Consider the following 16377-nt stretch of genomic DNA (forward strand, 5'->3'; position numbering starts at 1 on the left):
TGTGCGGTGTGTGTGTGTGGTGTGTGTGTGGTGTATGCGGTGTGTGTGCGGTGCGTGTGCGGTGTGTGTGATGCGTGTATGTGTGTTGTGTGTGTGTGGTGTGTGTGTGCGGTGTGTGTGGTGCATGTGTGTGTGTGCGGTGTATGTGTGTGCGGTGTATGTGTGTGCGGTGTGTGTGTGTGTGGGGGTGTGTGCAGTGCATGTGTGTGTGTGTGCGTGGTGTGTGTGTGTACGGTGTATGTGTGCGTGGTGTGTGTGTGTGTGGTGTGTGTGTGGTGTATGCGGTGTGTGTGCGGTGCGTGTGCGGTGTGTGATGCGTGTATGTGTGTTGTGTGGTGTGTGTGGTGCGTGCGGTGCAAGCGGTGTGTCCGGTGTGTCCGTGCGGTGTGTCCGCGCGGTGCGTGTGCGGTGCGTGCGGTGCGGGCGTGCGGTGCGTGTACGTGGTGTGTGCGGTGCGTGTATGTGGTGTATGCGGTGCGTGTACGTGGTGCGTGTACGTGGTGCGTGTTTTGCGGTGCGTGTCAGCGTGGTCACCCACAGGAGCGCATGAGCTGGTAGACGGGGTGCGGGCAGCCCTTGGGGCGGTCCATGCGGTATCCCTTCTCCAGGCGCTCGTAGACCTGCGAGAGGTCGATGCCCGGGTAGGGCGACAGTCCGTACGTGGCGATCTCCCACAGCAGCACACCGAACGCTGCGCCCGGGACACGCACGCAACAGGGGTCAGCGCGGTTAAGCTACGTTCACCGGGGCGGTTATCGCGGTTAAGCTACGTACAGCAGGGCGGTTATCGGGGTTAAGCTACGTACGCAGGGGCGGTTATCGTGGTTAAGCTACGTACGCCGGGGTGGTTATCACGGTTAAGCTACGTACGGCGGGGCGGTTATCGCGGTTAAGCTACGTACGCCGGAGCGGTTATCGCGGTTAAGCTACGTACGCCGGGGCGGTTATCGCGGTTAAGCTACGTACGCCGGGGCGGTTATCGCGGTTAAGCTACGTATGCCAGGGCGGTTATCGGGGTTAAGCTACGTACACCAGGGCGGTTATCGCGGTTAAGCTACGTACAGCAGGGCGGTTATCGGGGTTAAGCTACGTACGCTGGAGCGGTTATCGCGGTTAAGCTACATTCACCGGGGCGGTTATCGCGGTTAAGCTACGTACGCAGGGGCGGTTATCGCGGTTAAGCTACGTACACCAGGGCGGTTATCGTGGTTAAGCTACGTTCACCGGGACGGTTATCGCGGTTAAGCTACGTATGCTGGGGCGGTTATCGCGGTTAAGCTACGTACACCAGGGGCGGTTATCACGGTTAAGCTACGTACACCAGGGCGGTTATCACGGTTAAGCTACGTACGCAGGGGCGGTTATCGCGGTTAAGCTACGTACGCCGGGGCGGTTATGAAGGGGGGTGAGTGTGAGTGAGAGTGGGGGGGTGAGTGAGAGAGCAGGATGAGTGTGAGCGAGTGAGTGGGGCGAGTGTGAGTGAGCGTGAGTGAGCGAGGGGGGGTGAGTGTGACAGCGAGCTAGAGTGAGAGTGAGTGAGCGAGCGTGAGTGAGAGTGAGTGTGAGTGAGTGAGAGCGAGCGAGAGAGCGAGTGTGTGAGTGAGTGAGAGCGAGCGTGAGTGAGAGCGAGCGTGAGTGAGTGAGAGTGAGCGTGAGAGCGAGTGAGCGAGTGTGAGTGAGAGCGAGCGTGAGTGAGTGAGAGCGAGCGAGAGAGCGAGTGTGTGAGTGAGTGAACGTAAGTGAGTGAGCGTGAGAGCGAGTGTGTGAGTGAGTGAGAGCGAGCGAGCGTGAGTGAGTGAGAGCGAGTGTGAGAGCGAGTGAGTGAGTGAGCAAGTGTGTGAGTGAGTGAGAGCGAGTATGTGTGAGTGAGAGCAAGCGTGAGAGTGTGAGTGTGTGTGTGAGTATGTGAGTGTGTGTGTGTGAGTGAGAGCGAGTGTGCAAGTGAGTGAGTGAGTGTGTGAGCGTGTGTGAGTTAGTGTGTGAGTGAGTGTGGGTGAGTGAGAGCGAGTGTGTGAGTGAGTGTGTGTGTGAGTGAGAGCGAGCGTGAGAGAGTGAGTGTGTGTGTGAGTGTGTGTGTGAGAGCGAGTGAGAGCGAGTGTGTGAGTGAGAGCGAGTGTGTGTGTGAGTGAGAGCGGGTGAGTGTGAGTGTGTGAGTGAGTGTGTGTGGGGAGCGATAGTGTAGCGGTTAGCGCGCTGCGCTATGAACCTGGCGACCCGGGTTCGATTCCCGCTCACGGCCAACACCAGTGACGATTATCTGAACCGGTCCCGGGCCTCCCCTAGGTCGACTCAGCCTCGAATGAGTACCTGGTGCGGTGTGTAAACATTGCCACTAGGGAGACAAAGGCGGTCGGGCGTGGTGCTGGCCACCCACCCCCTCGTGTACCGTTCCGGCCTTCATAGGTGCTCGCTAACAGCACTTGCCCCTACAGTCTGTTAAGGCTATACGGGGGATCTTTGTCTTTGTCTTTGTGTGTGTGAGTGAGAGCGAGTGTGTGAGTGAGTGTGTGTGTGAGTGTGTGTGTGAGTGTGTGAGTGAGAGTGAGTGTGTGAGTGAGTGTTTGTGTGAGTGTGTGTGTGAGTGAGAGTGAGTGTGCGAGTGAGTGTGTGTGTGAGTGAGAGCGAGTGAGAGCGAGTGTGTGAGTGTGTGTGAGAGCGAGTGTGTGTGAGTGAGTGCGAGTGTGTGAGTGTGTGTGAGAGCGAGTGTGTGTGAGTGAGTGAGTGTGAGTGTGTGAGTGAGAGCGTGTGTGTGTGAGAGCGTGCGAGCGAGCGAGCGTGTGAGTTAGTGTGTGAGTGAGTGTGTGTGTGAGTGAGTGTGTGAGTGAGAGTGTGAGTATGTGAGTGTGTGTGTGAGTGTGTGTGTGAGTGAGTGTGTGAGTGAGAGTGAGTGAGAGCGAGTGTGAGTGTGTGAGTGTGTGAGTGTGTGAGTGAGTGTGTGAGTGAGAGTGAGTGAGAGCGAGTGAGTGTGTGTGAGTGTGTGTGTGAGGGCGAGTGAGAGCGAGTGTTTGTGAGTGTGTGTGAGTGTGTGAGTTAGTGTGTGTGTGAGAGCGAGTGTGAGTGTGTGAGTGAGTGTGTGTGTGAGTGTGTGTGTGAGGGCGAGTGAGTGAGTGTGTGAGTGTGTGTGAGAGTGTGTGAGTGAGAGCGTGCGAGCATGCGAGCGAGCGCGGCTTTCCGTCCCACCCCACACGTCGGACTTGATGGAGAACTTGTTGTAGGCGAGTGTGTGAGTGTGTGTGAGTGAGTGTATGTGAGTATGTGAGTGTGTGAGTGAGAGCGAGTGAGTGAGTGTGTGAGTGAGTGTGTGAGTGAGTGTGAGAGTGAGTGAGAGCGTGCGAGCGTGCGAGCGAGCGCGGCTTTCCGTCCCACCCCACACGTCGGACTTGATGGAGAACTTGTTGTAGGCGAGTGTGTGAGTGTGTGTGAGTGAGTGTGTGTGAGTATGTGAGTGTGTGAGTGAGAGCGAGTGAGTGAGTGTGTGAGTGAGTGTGTGAGTGAGTGTGAGAGTGAGTGAGAGCGTGCGAGCGTGCGAGCGAGCGCGGCTTTCCGTCCCACCCCACACGTCGGACTTGATGGAGAACTTGTTGTAGGCGAGGCTCTCGGGCGCCGTCCACTTGATGGGGAACTTGGCTCCGGCACGTGCCGTGTACGTGTCGCCCGTCATCAGCCGGCTCAGCCCAAAATCCGCCACCTTCACCACGTGGTTCTCGCTCACCAGGCAGTTCCGTGCCGCCAGGTCCCTTGGGGATGGCGCGCGGCAGCGGTTAGTCCAGCCGCTGGTGGTGGCGGCGGCGGTGGTGGTGATCGTGGTGGTGGCGGTGGTGGTGGCGGCGGCGGTGGTGGTGGTGGTGGCGGTGGTGGTGGCGGCGGTGGTGGTGGTGGTGGTGATGGTGGTGGTGGTGCTTGTGGTGGCGGTGGTGGAGGCGGTGGTGGCGGTGGTGGAGGTGGTGGTGGTAGCGGTGGCGGTGATGACCAGGAGATGAACTCGCGACCGTCCCCGTTGCCGTGCAACCGGATTGGTCGGTTTATTGACCAATCCCAATAGAGCTAACCCCGCCTTCTGTGGATACTCAGGCGGTAGTCGGGGGGGGGGGGCGGTAGTCAGGGTGGGGGGGGGCGGTAGTCAGGGTGGGGGTGGGGCGGGGGTCGCGTCTGACCGGTGGATGAAGTTCTTGCGCTCCAGGTACTCCATGGCGGAGGAGATCTGCGTGGCCATGTAGAGGAGCACCACGGCCGTCACCTCCGCGCGGCTGCACTCGCGCAGGAAGTCCAGCAGGTTGCCGCGCGGCATGAACTCCGTGACGATGTAGAAGGGCGGCTCCCTCGTGCACACGCCTGTGACGTGATGCACGCACACACGCACACACACGCACACACACACGCACACACACACGCACACACACACGCACGCACACACACACACACACGCACACACACACGCACACACACACGCACGCACACACACACACGCACACACACACGCACACACACACGCACGCACACACACACACACGGACGCAACCCGCGTCACGGACACCGGCGGCGGACGCCCGGCACGCGCGACGGACACACGCGTGTGTGCGTGTGTGTGTGTCACGCGCAATGCACGCGCGTGGGTGGGTGGGGTGGATGGTGGGTGGGGGGGGTGAGGTGGTGGGTGGAGGGGGTGGGTGGGTGGGTGAGGGGCTGGGTGGGTGGGTGAGGGGCTAGGTGGGTGGGTGAGTGGGTGAGGGGCTGGGTGGGTGGTTGAGGTGGTGGGTGGGTGAGGTGGTGGGTGGGTGAGTGGGTGAGGGGCTAGGTGGGTGGGTGAGGTGGTGGGTGGGTGAGTGGGTGAGGGGCTAGGTGGGTGGGTGAGTGAGGTGGTGGGTGAGGGGCTGGGTGAGCGCTAACCCAGGAGCTGCACCAGGTTTGGGTGTTTGATCTCCTTCATGACGGCCGCCTCCTTCAGGAACTCCTCCACCTCCATCGTGTCCTCCTGGAGCACAGTGACACACGCGCAGTGACACACACACACACACCGAGAGAGTGAGCGTGCGGGTGAGCATGTGGACGAGTGTCCGGTTGAGTGAGTGAGCGTGCGGGTGAGCATGTGGACGAGTGTCCGGTCGAGTGAATGAGCGTGCGGGTGAGTATGTGGACGAGTGTCCGGTTGAGTGAGTGAGCATGCTGGCGAGCACGTGGACGCGTGTCCGGTCGAGTGAGTGAGCATGCTGGCGAGCACGTGGACGCGTGTCCGGTTGAGTGAGTGAGCGTGCGGGCAAGCACGTGGACGAGTGCCCGGTCGAGTGTGCGAGCGAGCAAGCGAGCGTGCGGCGCGGAGTGAGGCGGTGGAGTGTACGGATGAGCGAGTGGTCGAGTGTAAGCTCGAGCGGTCGAGCGAGCGTGTGTGGCCGAGCGTACGGTCGAGCGAGCGAGTGAGCGTACGGGCGAGCGCGTGGTTGAGTGTACAGTTGAGTGAGCAAGTGAGCATATGGGCGAGCGCGTGGTTGAGTGTACGGTCGAGCGAGCGAGTGAGCGTACGGGCGAGCGCGTGGCCGAGCGTACGGCCGAGCGAGCGAGCGGTTGAGCGAGCGAGCGAGCGGTGTGCCCGCTACACCATCCCCCCCCCCCACCCGCACCTTGAGCGTCTTGACGGCGACGGTGAGGCTGTACTTGCGCCACACGCCCTCGTACACCTCCCCGTACTGCCCGCCGCCCAGCTTGTGCTTCATGGTGATGTCGGTGCGCTCCATCTCCCACTTGTCGTAGATGGGCGACACGCCGTACACCGTCGGCTTGGTCAGCTTGGGCGCCGGGTAGTGCAGCGTCGTGATCAGGCCGTCCGCCACGCTCGAGTGGTGGTGCACCAGCTCGGCCAGCGTGCTGAAGCGGCTGTCCGAAGTCACGTACACCTGCGGGCGGGGGGGCGCACGTGGGGGGGGGGGGGGGGGTTGGGGGGGGGCACGTGGGCGGGAGAAGGTAAAGGCAGCGCCGCGAGGAAGCCTCCAGAAGCAAGAGGGAGCGGTGTGTGGCCCAGCGACCACCACCCCGAGTGGTGGGGGTAGGGGGGGGTGGTGGTAGTGGTGGTGGCCCCAGCGGCAACCTCACCTTGCCGTCGCTGGCCGTGGTGATGCGGTAGTGGTAATGGCGGTAGTGGTAATGGCGGTAGTGGTAACGTGGGTAGTGGTAACGGCAGTGATGGCGGTAGTGGTAATGGCGGTAGTGGTAATGGCGGTAGTGGTAATGGCGGTAGTGGTAATGGCGGTAGTGACGACGGTAGTGGTAATGGCGGTAGTGGTAATGGCGGTAGTGGTAATGGCGGTAGTGGTAATGGCGGTAGTGGTAATGGCGGTACTGGTAATGGCGGTAGTGGTAACGGCAGTGATGGCGGTAGTGGTAATGGCGGTAGTGGTAACGGCGCTAGCGGCGACCTCACACCTTGCCGTCGCTGGCCGTGTTGATGCGGTAGTGGTAATGGCGGTAGTGGTAACGGCGCTAGCGGCGACCTCACACCTTGCCGTCGCTGGCCGTGTTGATGCGGTAGTGGTAACGTGGGTAGTGGTAACGGCAGTGATGGCGGTAGTGGTAACGGCGCTAGCGGCGACCTCACACCTTGCCGTCGCTGGCCGTGTTGATGCGGTAGTGGTAATGGCGGTAGTGGTAACGGCGCTAGCGGCGACCTCACACCTTGCCGTCGCTCGCCGTGTTGATGCGGTAGTGGTAGACGCGCCCCTCGCAGCGCAGCGAGATGGACAGCTGCCCCGGGCTGCTCTCCGACTCGCGCACCAGGAAGGAGCCGTTGATGCCGCTGCTGAGCAGGTACTCGGCGGCGTTGCGCGACACGGGGCCGTGGTACCACGAGTGCTTCTCCAGGCTGTTCACCGGCGAGATGTAGTTGCTGGGCACCCATCCCTGGCCGTTGCGGGACTGCACCTCGCTCCACTCGCCGTTGTGGTTGTAGCCCAGCACTCGCAGCTTCTCGCCTGCGGTGGTGGTGGTGGTGGCGGGCGGGGGGTAGCGGAGGGGAGGGGACGAGAGAGTGAGTGAGAGAGTGAGAGAGTGTGAGAGAGTGAGAGAGTGAGAGTGAGTGAGAGAGTGAGAGTGAGTGAGAGAGTGTGAGAGTGTGAGAGTGAGTGAGAGTGTGTGAGTGAGAGTGTGTGAGTGAGAGAGTGTGAGAGTGAGAGAGTGTGAGAGTGAGAGAGATTGAGAGAGTGTGAGAGAGTGAGAGTGTGAGTGTGAGAGAGTGAGAGTGTGAGTGAGAGAGAGTGTGAGAGTGAGTGGGAGAGTGAGTGAGAGAGTGTGAGTGTGAGAGAGATTGAGAGAGTGTGAGAGAGTGAGTGTGAGAGTGAAAGAGTGAGAGTGTGAGAGTGAGAGAGTGAGAGTGTGAGAGAGTGAGAGAGCGAGAGAGTGAGTGTGAGAGTGAGAGAGTGAGAGAGTGAGAGTGTGAGAGAGTGAGAGAGTGAGTGTGTGAGTGAGAGAGTGAGAGTGAGAGAGTGAGAGGGTGAGAGAGTGAGTGTGAGTGGAGCATGAGAGAGAGAGCGTGACTGACTGAGTGAGCGTGACTGACTGAGTGAGTGAGTGAGCGTGACTGAGTGAGCGAGCATGACCGACTGAGTGAGCGTGACTGAGTGAGCGTGACTGACTGACTGAGTGAGCGTGACTGAGTGAGCGAGCATGACTGACCAACTGAGTGAGCGTGACTGACTGACTGAGTAAGCGTGACTGAGTGAGCGAGCGTGACCGACTGAGTGAGTGTGACTGAGTGAGCGTGACTGACTGACTGAGTGAGCGTGACTGAGTGAGCGTGACTGACTGAGTGAGCGTGACTGACTGAGTGAGCGAGCGTGACCGACTGAGTGACCAAGTGAGTGAGCGTGACTGAGCGAGAGAGCGTGACTGAGTGAGCGAGCAAGCGAGGGAGAGAGCGAGCGAGCGACCCTTGGTGATGCTCAGCGTGTTGTCTCCGCTCGCCACGAAGTCGTAGAGTGCCACGAAGAGGTTCGCCTCGTCGCTGCCGTCCTCGGCGCCCGACAGCAGCGACTCCTTCGAGTTCCAGCGCGCCACGTCGCGCAGGGCGCCGTCCGCCCCTCCTCCGACTCCGCCGCCGCCGCCGCCGGCGCCGCCGCCGCCGCAGCTCCCGGCCAGCATCGCCGTGCCCGACGCCACCCCCACCAGCGGCCGGTGAAGCGAGTCTGACGCACGCACGCACACACGCACGCACGCACACACACACACACACGCACGCACGCGCACACGCACGCACACACACGGACAGCGACGTTCACACAGGTGGCGCCGCCAGTGGCTAGGAGATGTTAACGACCTCGCCTGGTGTGCAGGAGGTCGTGGGTTCGATCCCGACCCTCACGACGCCTGCTGCTGCTGCTGTAGATTTGGAGTCTGTGGATCTCTCTCTCTCATCATCATCACGGTGGCTAGGAGATGTTGACTGCCTCGCCTGGTCTACAGAAGGTCGTGGGTTCGATCCCGACCCTGACGATGCCTGCTGCTGCTGCTGTATATTTGTGGAGTCTGTGCCTCTCTCTCTCTCTCCCCGTGGTCGCGTGGATTTCTCTCCGGGAGTTTACCCTCCACATTGAGAATCGACGTCGCCACGCAAGCTCAAAGTATTTGGGCTGCTTGACTTGAAGCTCTCGTGACTGCAGGGAATCCATCACTCCTTGGTTCTTTCGTGTCAAGTCACCACGTGGGTATTTTATTTCATTACTACCCACGTGACTTTACCCCAAATAACCAAAGAGCATTTGGCTGCTGCTATGGCGTTTCCGCATCACGGTGACGACGACGATGATGACGACGATGATGGCAATGATGATGATGATGACGACGATGACGACGATGACGATGAGCCCCTTGGTTGCGCTGTCATTTGTGGCCAGGTTGCTTCTGACGAAGAGCGGCCTTACCTGCACTGATCCCACCTCTGCATTGATCACCATCTCTGCATTGATCCCATCTCTGCATTGATCCCACCACTGATCCCACCTCTGCATTGATCCCATCTCTGCATTGATCTTCATATCTGCACTGATCCCCATATCTGCATTGATCCCCATATCAGCATTGATCCCATCACTGATCCCACCTCTGCATTGATCACAATCTCTGCATTGATCTTCGTACCTGCATTGATCCCACCACTGATCCCACCTCTGCATTGATCACCATCTCTGCATTGATCCCCATATCAGCATTGATCCCACCACTGATCCCACCTCTGCATTGATCCCATCTCTGCAATGATCTTCACCTCTGCACTGATCCCACCACTGATCCCATCTCTGCACTGATCCCACCTCTGCATTGATCCCATCTCTGCATTGATCCCCATATCAGCATTGATCCCACCACTGCTCCCATCTCTGCATTGATCTTCGTATCCTGCACTGATCCCACCACTGATCCCACCTCTGCACTGATCCCATCTCTGCAATGATCTTCACCTCTGCAATGATCCCACCACTGATCCCACCTCTGCATTGATCTTCGTACCTGCAATGATCCCACCACTGATCCCACCTCTGCACTGATCCCACCTCTGCATCGATCTTCACCTCTGCACTGATCCCACCACTGATCCCACGGGCACGACACATCTCGTCACACCAAAGTCAAAGATCCCCCGCGTAGCCTGTTACAGACTGCAGGGGCAAGTGCTGTTAGCGAGCACCTATGAAGGACCTGCACTGTGGCACACGAGGGGGGGGGGGGTCTCCAGCACCACGCCCTCCACCACCACCACGTGACCCCCCCCCCCCCCGCCACCCCCGCCATCATCCTCACCGGCCGGTCCACAATGGCCGTGGTGTCCGGTTCGGTGGCAGGGGGAGAGGGGGTGGAGGAAGATGAGTGGGGGGTGCTGGTAATCCATCGAAACAAAGACGGTGGTTACGGCATCGTCGCGCGCACTCGCTCGCACACTACGCTACTACACACTACTCTACTTCACACTACACTACACTATACACTACACGCTACACTACACTACTTCACACTACACTACACTACTACACACTACACTATACATTACACACTACACAATACACTACACTACTACACACTAGACTATACACTACACTACTACACACTACACTATACGCTATACACTACACTATACACTACACTACTACACACTACACTATACACTACACTACTACACACTACACTATACGCTATACACTACACTACTACACACTACTACACATTATACACTACACGCTACACTACACTACTTCACACTACACTACTACACACTACTACACACTACACTACTACACACTACTCTACTACAATCTACTACACACTACTACACTCTACTACACACTACTGCACACTAGACTACTACACACTACACTACACACTAGACTACTACACACTAGACTACTACACACTACTACACACTACACTACTACACACTACTACACACTAGACTACTACACACTAGACTACTACACACTACTCTACTACACACTACTACACACTACTACACACTACTACACACTAGACTACTACACACTACACTACTACTACACACTACTACACACTAGACTACTACACACTACTACAGACTACTACACACTAGACTACTACACACTACACTACTACACACTACTACACACTAGACTACTACACACTACTACACTCTACTACTACACACTAGACTACTACACACTACACTACTACTACACACTACTACACACTACACTACTACTACACACTACTACACACTAGACTACTACACACTACACTACTACACACTAGACTACACACTACACTACTACACACTACTACACACTACTCTACTACTACACTCTAATACACACCACTACACTACTACACACTCTAATACACACCACTACTACACTACTACACACTCTAATACACACCACTACTACACACTACTACACACTCTAATACACACCACTACACTACTACACACTACTACACTCTACTACACTACACTACACTCTACTACACACTACTACACACTACTACACACTACTACACACTACTCTACTACTACACACTACTACACACTAGACTACTACACACTACACTACTACTACACACTACTACACACTACACTACTACTACACACTACTACACACTACACTACTACTACACACTACACACTACTACACACTACTCTACTACTACACTCTAATACACACCACTACACACTCTAATACACACCACTACACTACTACACACTCTAATACACACCACTACACTACTACACACTCTAATACACACCACTACTACACACTACACTACACACTAGACTACTACACACTACTACACACCACTACACTACTACTACACACTACTACACACTCTAATACACACCACTACACACTACACTAGACTACTACACACCACACTACACACCACTACACTACTGCTGCTGTAGTAGTAGTAGGAGTGTAGAGCTGCTGGCCTGTCGTTCTTCCCCTCCGACTTGCCACGCTTTGGCCCACGCACGGCGGTGCCAAAAGCAGAAATTCAACCAATACCAATCCCCGCTACGTGCACACGCACGCACGTACGTACGTGCACACGCACGCACGTACGTACGTGCACACACACGCACGTACGTACGTGCACACTCACGCACGTACGTGCACACGCACGCACGTACGTGCACACGCACGCACGTACGTGCACACGCACGCACGTACACACGCACGCACGCACGTACGCACGCACGCACGTACACACGCACGCACGCACGTGTACACACACGTACGCACGCTGGGGGAAAAGGTCAGGGGTCAGCATCTCAGCTGCGGTGGGTGGGTGGGGGGAAGGAATCCTGGGTGGGGGGGATGATGTTGAGAGTCTCACCGCCACCACCACCACCACCACCACCGCCGCCGCCGCCGTCAGCTCCGCAGCTGCCGGAGGAGGAGCAGGAGGAGTGACGGTGGCCCCGCTGGGCCCTGGCAGAGGAGCAGGAGACGAGCTCGCGGCAGATCCGCAGCACCTTGCCGCGGCCACGCAGCGCCGACGGGAGGCACACGGCAGCGGCGGGGACGCGCACCCCGCGCTGCCTCGCGCGCTCGCACATCGCCGCGGGGGGGGGGGGGGCACGGGCCCCTCGAGACGGCCGGCCGGGGGGCGGGGGGGGGGGTGGTACCGGGGGTGGTACGGGGAGGTACCGGGGGTGGTACGGGGTGGTATAGGGGGGTACCGGGAGTGGTACGGGGTGGTACGGGGTGGTACCGGGGGTGGTACGGGGTGGTATAGGGGGGTACCGGGAGTGGTACGGGGAGGTATAGGGGGGTACCGGTGGTGGTACGGGGTGGTACGGGGTGGTATAGGGGGGTACCGGGGGTGGTACGGGGTGGTACGGGGTGGTATAGGGGGGTACCGGGAGTGGTACGGGGTGGTATAGGGGGGTACCGGGAGTGGTACGGGGTGGTACGGGGTGGTACCGGGGGTGGTACGGGGTGGTATAGGGGGGTACCGGGAGTGGTACGGGGTGGTATGGGGTGTATAGGGGGGTACCGGGGGTGGTACGGGGTGGTATAGGGGGTACCGGGAGTGGTACGGGGTGGTATAGGGGGTACCGGGGGTGTTACGGGGTGGTATAGGGGGTACCGGGAGTGGTACGGGGAGGTATAGGGGGTACCGGGAGTGGTACGGGGTGGTATAGGGGGTACCGGGGGTTGTACGGGGTGGTATGGGGGTGCTACGAACCCCCCCAAGTTGGAACCCCAAGGAGATGAGCCAACCGACGTGAGGAATGGGTCACCCCTCGACCGCACCGATCACAAAGAGGGCCCCCCCCCCCGCCTTTTAAGCCACGGGGGGCCGGCGCCCCCCCCACCGCCACCAACACCACAGCCCGACACACACCAAAGACAAAGATCCCCCGCGTAGCCTCTTAACAAGTAGCGGGCAGCAGCGCCTGTGACGTCCGGCTGGGGTGGGCCAGCGGCACGCCCGGCCGCCTTTGTCTCCCTCGCAGCGATGTTTACTGCACACCGCAAGCGGGTACTCGTTTGAGGCCGAGTCGACCTAGGGGACGCCTCGGGACCGGTACAGAGAATCGTCGCCGCTCGTCGGCGGTGTTGGTGGTGGCCCCGAGCCGGAATCGAACTCGGGCCGGCTCTCCCGTAGTGCGGCGGGGTGGTGCTAACCGCAGCGCCACCGCTCCCCCCCCCACACACACACACAGACCACCGCGCACCACCACCACCACCACCACCGCCGCCGCAGGAGGAAGGAGAGAGGAGGATGATGAGGAGGGATGGGGTGAGGAGGAGGGAGGGAGGTTGGGTGGGGGCAGTGAGAGAAGCAGAAGTCTCACCTCATAGACCCCCCCCCACCACCACCTCCGATTACCACGGATGGCTACGTACGGTGGCAAAGAAGTTCAGCACGCGGACACTGAAATACACACTACACTACTATACACTACACGACTATACACTACTATACACTACACTATACACTACTATACACTACACTATACACTACTATACACTATTATACACTACACTACTATACACTATACAACCATACACTACACTACTATATACTACACTACTATACACTACACTACTATACACACTATACACTACTATACACTTCTATACACTACACTACTATACAGTACACTATACACTACACTACTATACACTATACTACTATACACTACACTACTATACACTACTATACACTACACTACTATACACTACACTATTAACACTATACACTACACTACTATACACTACACCACTATACAGTACACTGTACACTACACTATACACTACACTACTATACACTACACTATACACTACACTATACTACTATACACTACACTATACACTACACCACTATACACTACACTACTATAAACTACACTATACACTGCACTATACACTGCACTACTATACACTACACTACACACTACTATACACTACACTACCATACACTACACCACCATATTAGTTGGTCGTCCTTCAACCCACACGCACCTCCGGTAAGCACGGTGAGCAAAATAATAAGTTCAACATACATACTATACACTACACATACTACTATACACTACACTATACACTACACTATACACTACTATACACTACACTATACACTACACATACTACTATACACTACACTATACACTACTATACACTACACTATACACTACACACACTACTATACACTACACTATACACTACACATACTACTATACACTACACTATACACTACACACACTACTATACACTACACACACTACTATATACTACACACACTACTATACACCACTATACACTACACTACATACTACACCATACACTACACTATATACTACACCATACACTACACTATACACTACACTATATACTACACTATACACTACTATGCACTGCACTATACACTACACACACTACACTATACACTACACACTACTATACACTACACTATACACACTACTGGTTACGTACGCACGGTGCGAAAGAAGAAGTTCAGTGGACGTTACGTTCTACACAATACAATACTTTCTACTACACTATACACTACACACCACTATACACGACTATACACTACACTATACACTACACTATACACTACTATACACTACACTACACACCACTATACACTACACTATACACTAAACTACTACACACTACACTATATACTACTGTATACTACACTATATACTACCCTACACTATATACTATACACTACACTATATACTACACTATACACGCCTATACACTACACTATATACTATACACTACACTATATACTATACACTACACTATACACTACACTATAATACACAACACTATAATAAACACTATATACTACAACTCACTAATATACACTACACTATACACACTACACTATAATACACTACACTGTATACTACAACACACTAATATACACTACACTATACACACTACTACGCTGCGATGGAAGAAGTTGAGTCTACGTTACGTTCGGTGCGTACGCCCAGAAGAGGCCGGCTCCCCACCACGCCGCAGCCCCACAATCACAATCTCACAATCAGAATCTCACAATCAGAATCAGAATATCACAATCACAATCCGAATGTCACAATCAGATCTCACAATCACAATCAGAATCTCAAAATCACCACCCGAATCTCACAATCACAATCCGAATCTCACAATCACAATCCGAATCTCACAATCACAATCAGAATCTCACAATCAGAATATCACAATCAGAATCTAACAATCACAATCCGAATCTCACAATCACAATCTCACAAATCACAATCAGAATCTCATAATCAGAATCTCACAGTCACAATCAGAATCTCACAATCACAATCTCACAATCACAGATTCTCACAATCACAATCTTACAATCACAGATTCTCACAATTAGAATCTCACAATCTCATAATCAGAATCTCACAATCAGAATTTCACAAGCACAAACAGATTATGACAATCTCATAATAAGAATCTCACAATTACAATCTCACAATCATAACCTCTAAACTGCCCACTCTCCCTTCGCTCTCCCTTCGCTCTCCCTTCGCTCTCCCTTCACTCTCCCTTGGCCCCTCTCCTTTGTGCCTCTCCTTTCGCTGACTCTTCCATCCCCGGCTGCCAGAAGAATGATAAAGTGACGCTGCTGCTGCTGCTGCGGGGAGACAGGGAGAGAAAGAGTCGGGGAGAGTGGGAGAGAGAGTGGGAGAGAGAGTGGGAGAGTGAGTGGGAGGGAGAGTGAGTGGGAGGGAGAGTGGGAGAGAGAGTGGGAGAGTGAGTGGGAGGGAGTGGGAGGGAGAGTGAGTGGGAGAGAGAGTGTGAGTGAGAGAGAGAGTGGGAGAGTGAGTGTGAGTGAGAGAGCGGGAGAGAAAGATGAGAGCGAGTGTGAGAGTGGGAGAGTGAGAGAGAGTGGGAGAGTGAGTGGGAGAGTGAGAGAGTGTGAGAGAGTGAGTGGGAGAGTGAGAGTGGGAGAGTGAGAGAGTGAGAGTGAGTGGGAGAGTGAGTGGGAGAGTGAGAGAGAGTGGGAGAGAGAGTGTGAGAGAGTGGGAGAGTGAGTGGGAGAGTGAGAGTGGGAGAGTGAGTGGGAGAGAGTGAGAGAGAGTGGGAGAGTGAGTGGGAGAGAGTGGGAGAGTGAGAGTGAGTGGGAGAGTGAGAGTGAGTGGGAGAGTGAGAGTGAATGGGAGAGTGAGTGGGAGAGTGAGAGTGAGTGGGAGAGTGAGAGTGAGTGGGAGAGTGAGTGGGAGAGTGAGAGTGAGTGGGATAGAGAGTGGGATAGAGAGTGGGATAGAGAGTGGGAGAGAGAGTGAGTGTGAGTGAGAGAGAGTGGGAGTGAGTGGGAGAGGGTGAGAGTGGGAGAGTGAGTGACGGCGAGTGAGAGTGGGAGAGAGAGTGAGTGTGAGAGAGTGGG

At 55.7% G+C, this 16377-nt stretch overlaps 1 protein-coding gene across 5 annotated transcripts in view; it reads right to left on the reverse strand.

The window, feature by feature from the left end:
- Positions 1-16377, reverse strand: part of LOC116938389 (uncharacterized) — a 49215-nt gene that overhangs the window by 13182 nt on the left and 19656 nt on the right. For 2 of the 5 annotated variants that reach the window (XM_076056037.1, XM_076056038.1), the window contains 7 exons: positions 7914-8168; positions 6664-6959; positions 5616-5888; positions 4888-4972; positions 4155-4332; positions 3553-3737; positions 539-691 (listed from right to left, as the gene is read on the reverse strand). In XM_076056037.1, the coding sequence (XP_075912152.1) occupies positions 539-691; positions 3553-3737; positions 4155-4332; positions 4888-4972; positions 5616-5888; positions 6664-6959; positions 7914-8168 (1425 nt within the window). Of the gene's footprint in view, positions 1-538; positions 692-3552; positions 3738-4154; positions 4333-4887; positions 4973-5615; positions 5889-6663; positions 6960-7913; positions 8169-11850; positions 12088-16377 lie in introns of those variants that run through there. The other 3 variants (XM_076056036.1, XM_076056035.1, XM_076056034.1) reach the window with 3 other exon arrangements.

The sequence above is a fragment of the Petromyzon marinus genome, chromosome 74 (assembly GCF_048934315.1).
Source record: "Petromyzon marinus isolate PM22_M1 ecotype Great Lakes invasive population chromosome 74, UKy_Petmar_22M1.pri1.0, whole genome shotgun sequence".
NCBI lineage: Eukaryota > Metazoa > Chordata > Hyperoartia > Petromyzontiformes > Petromyzontidae > Petromyzon > Petromyzon marinus.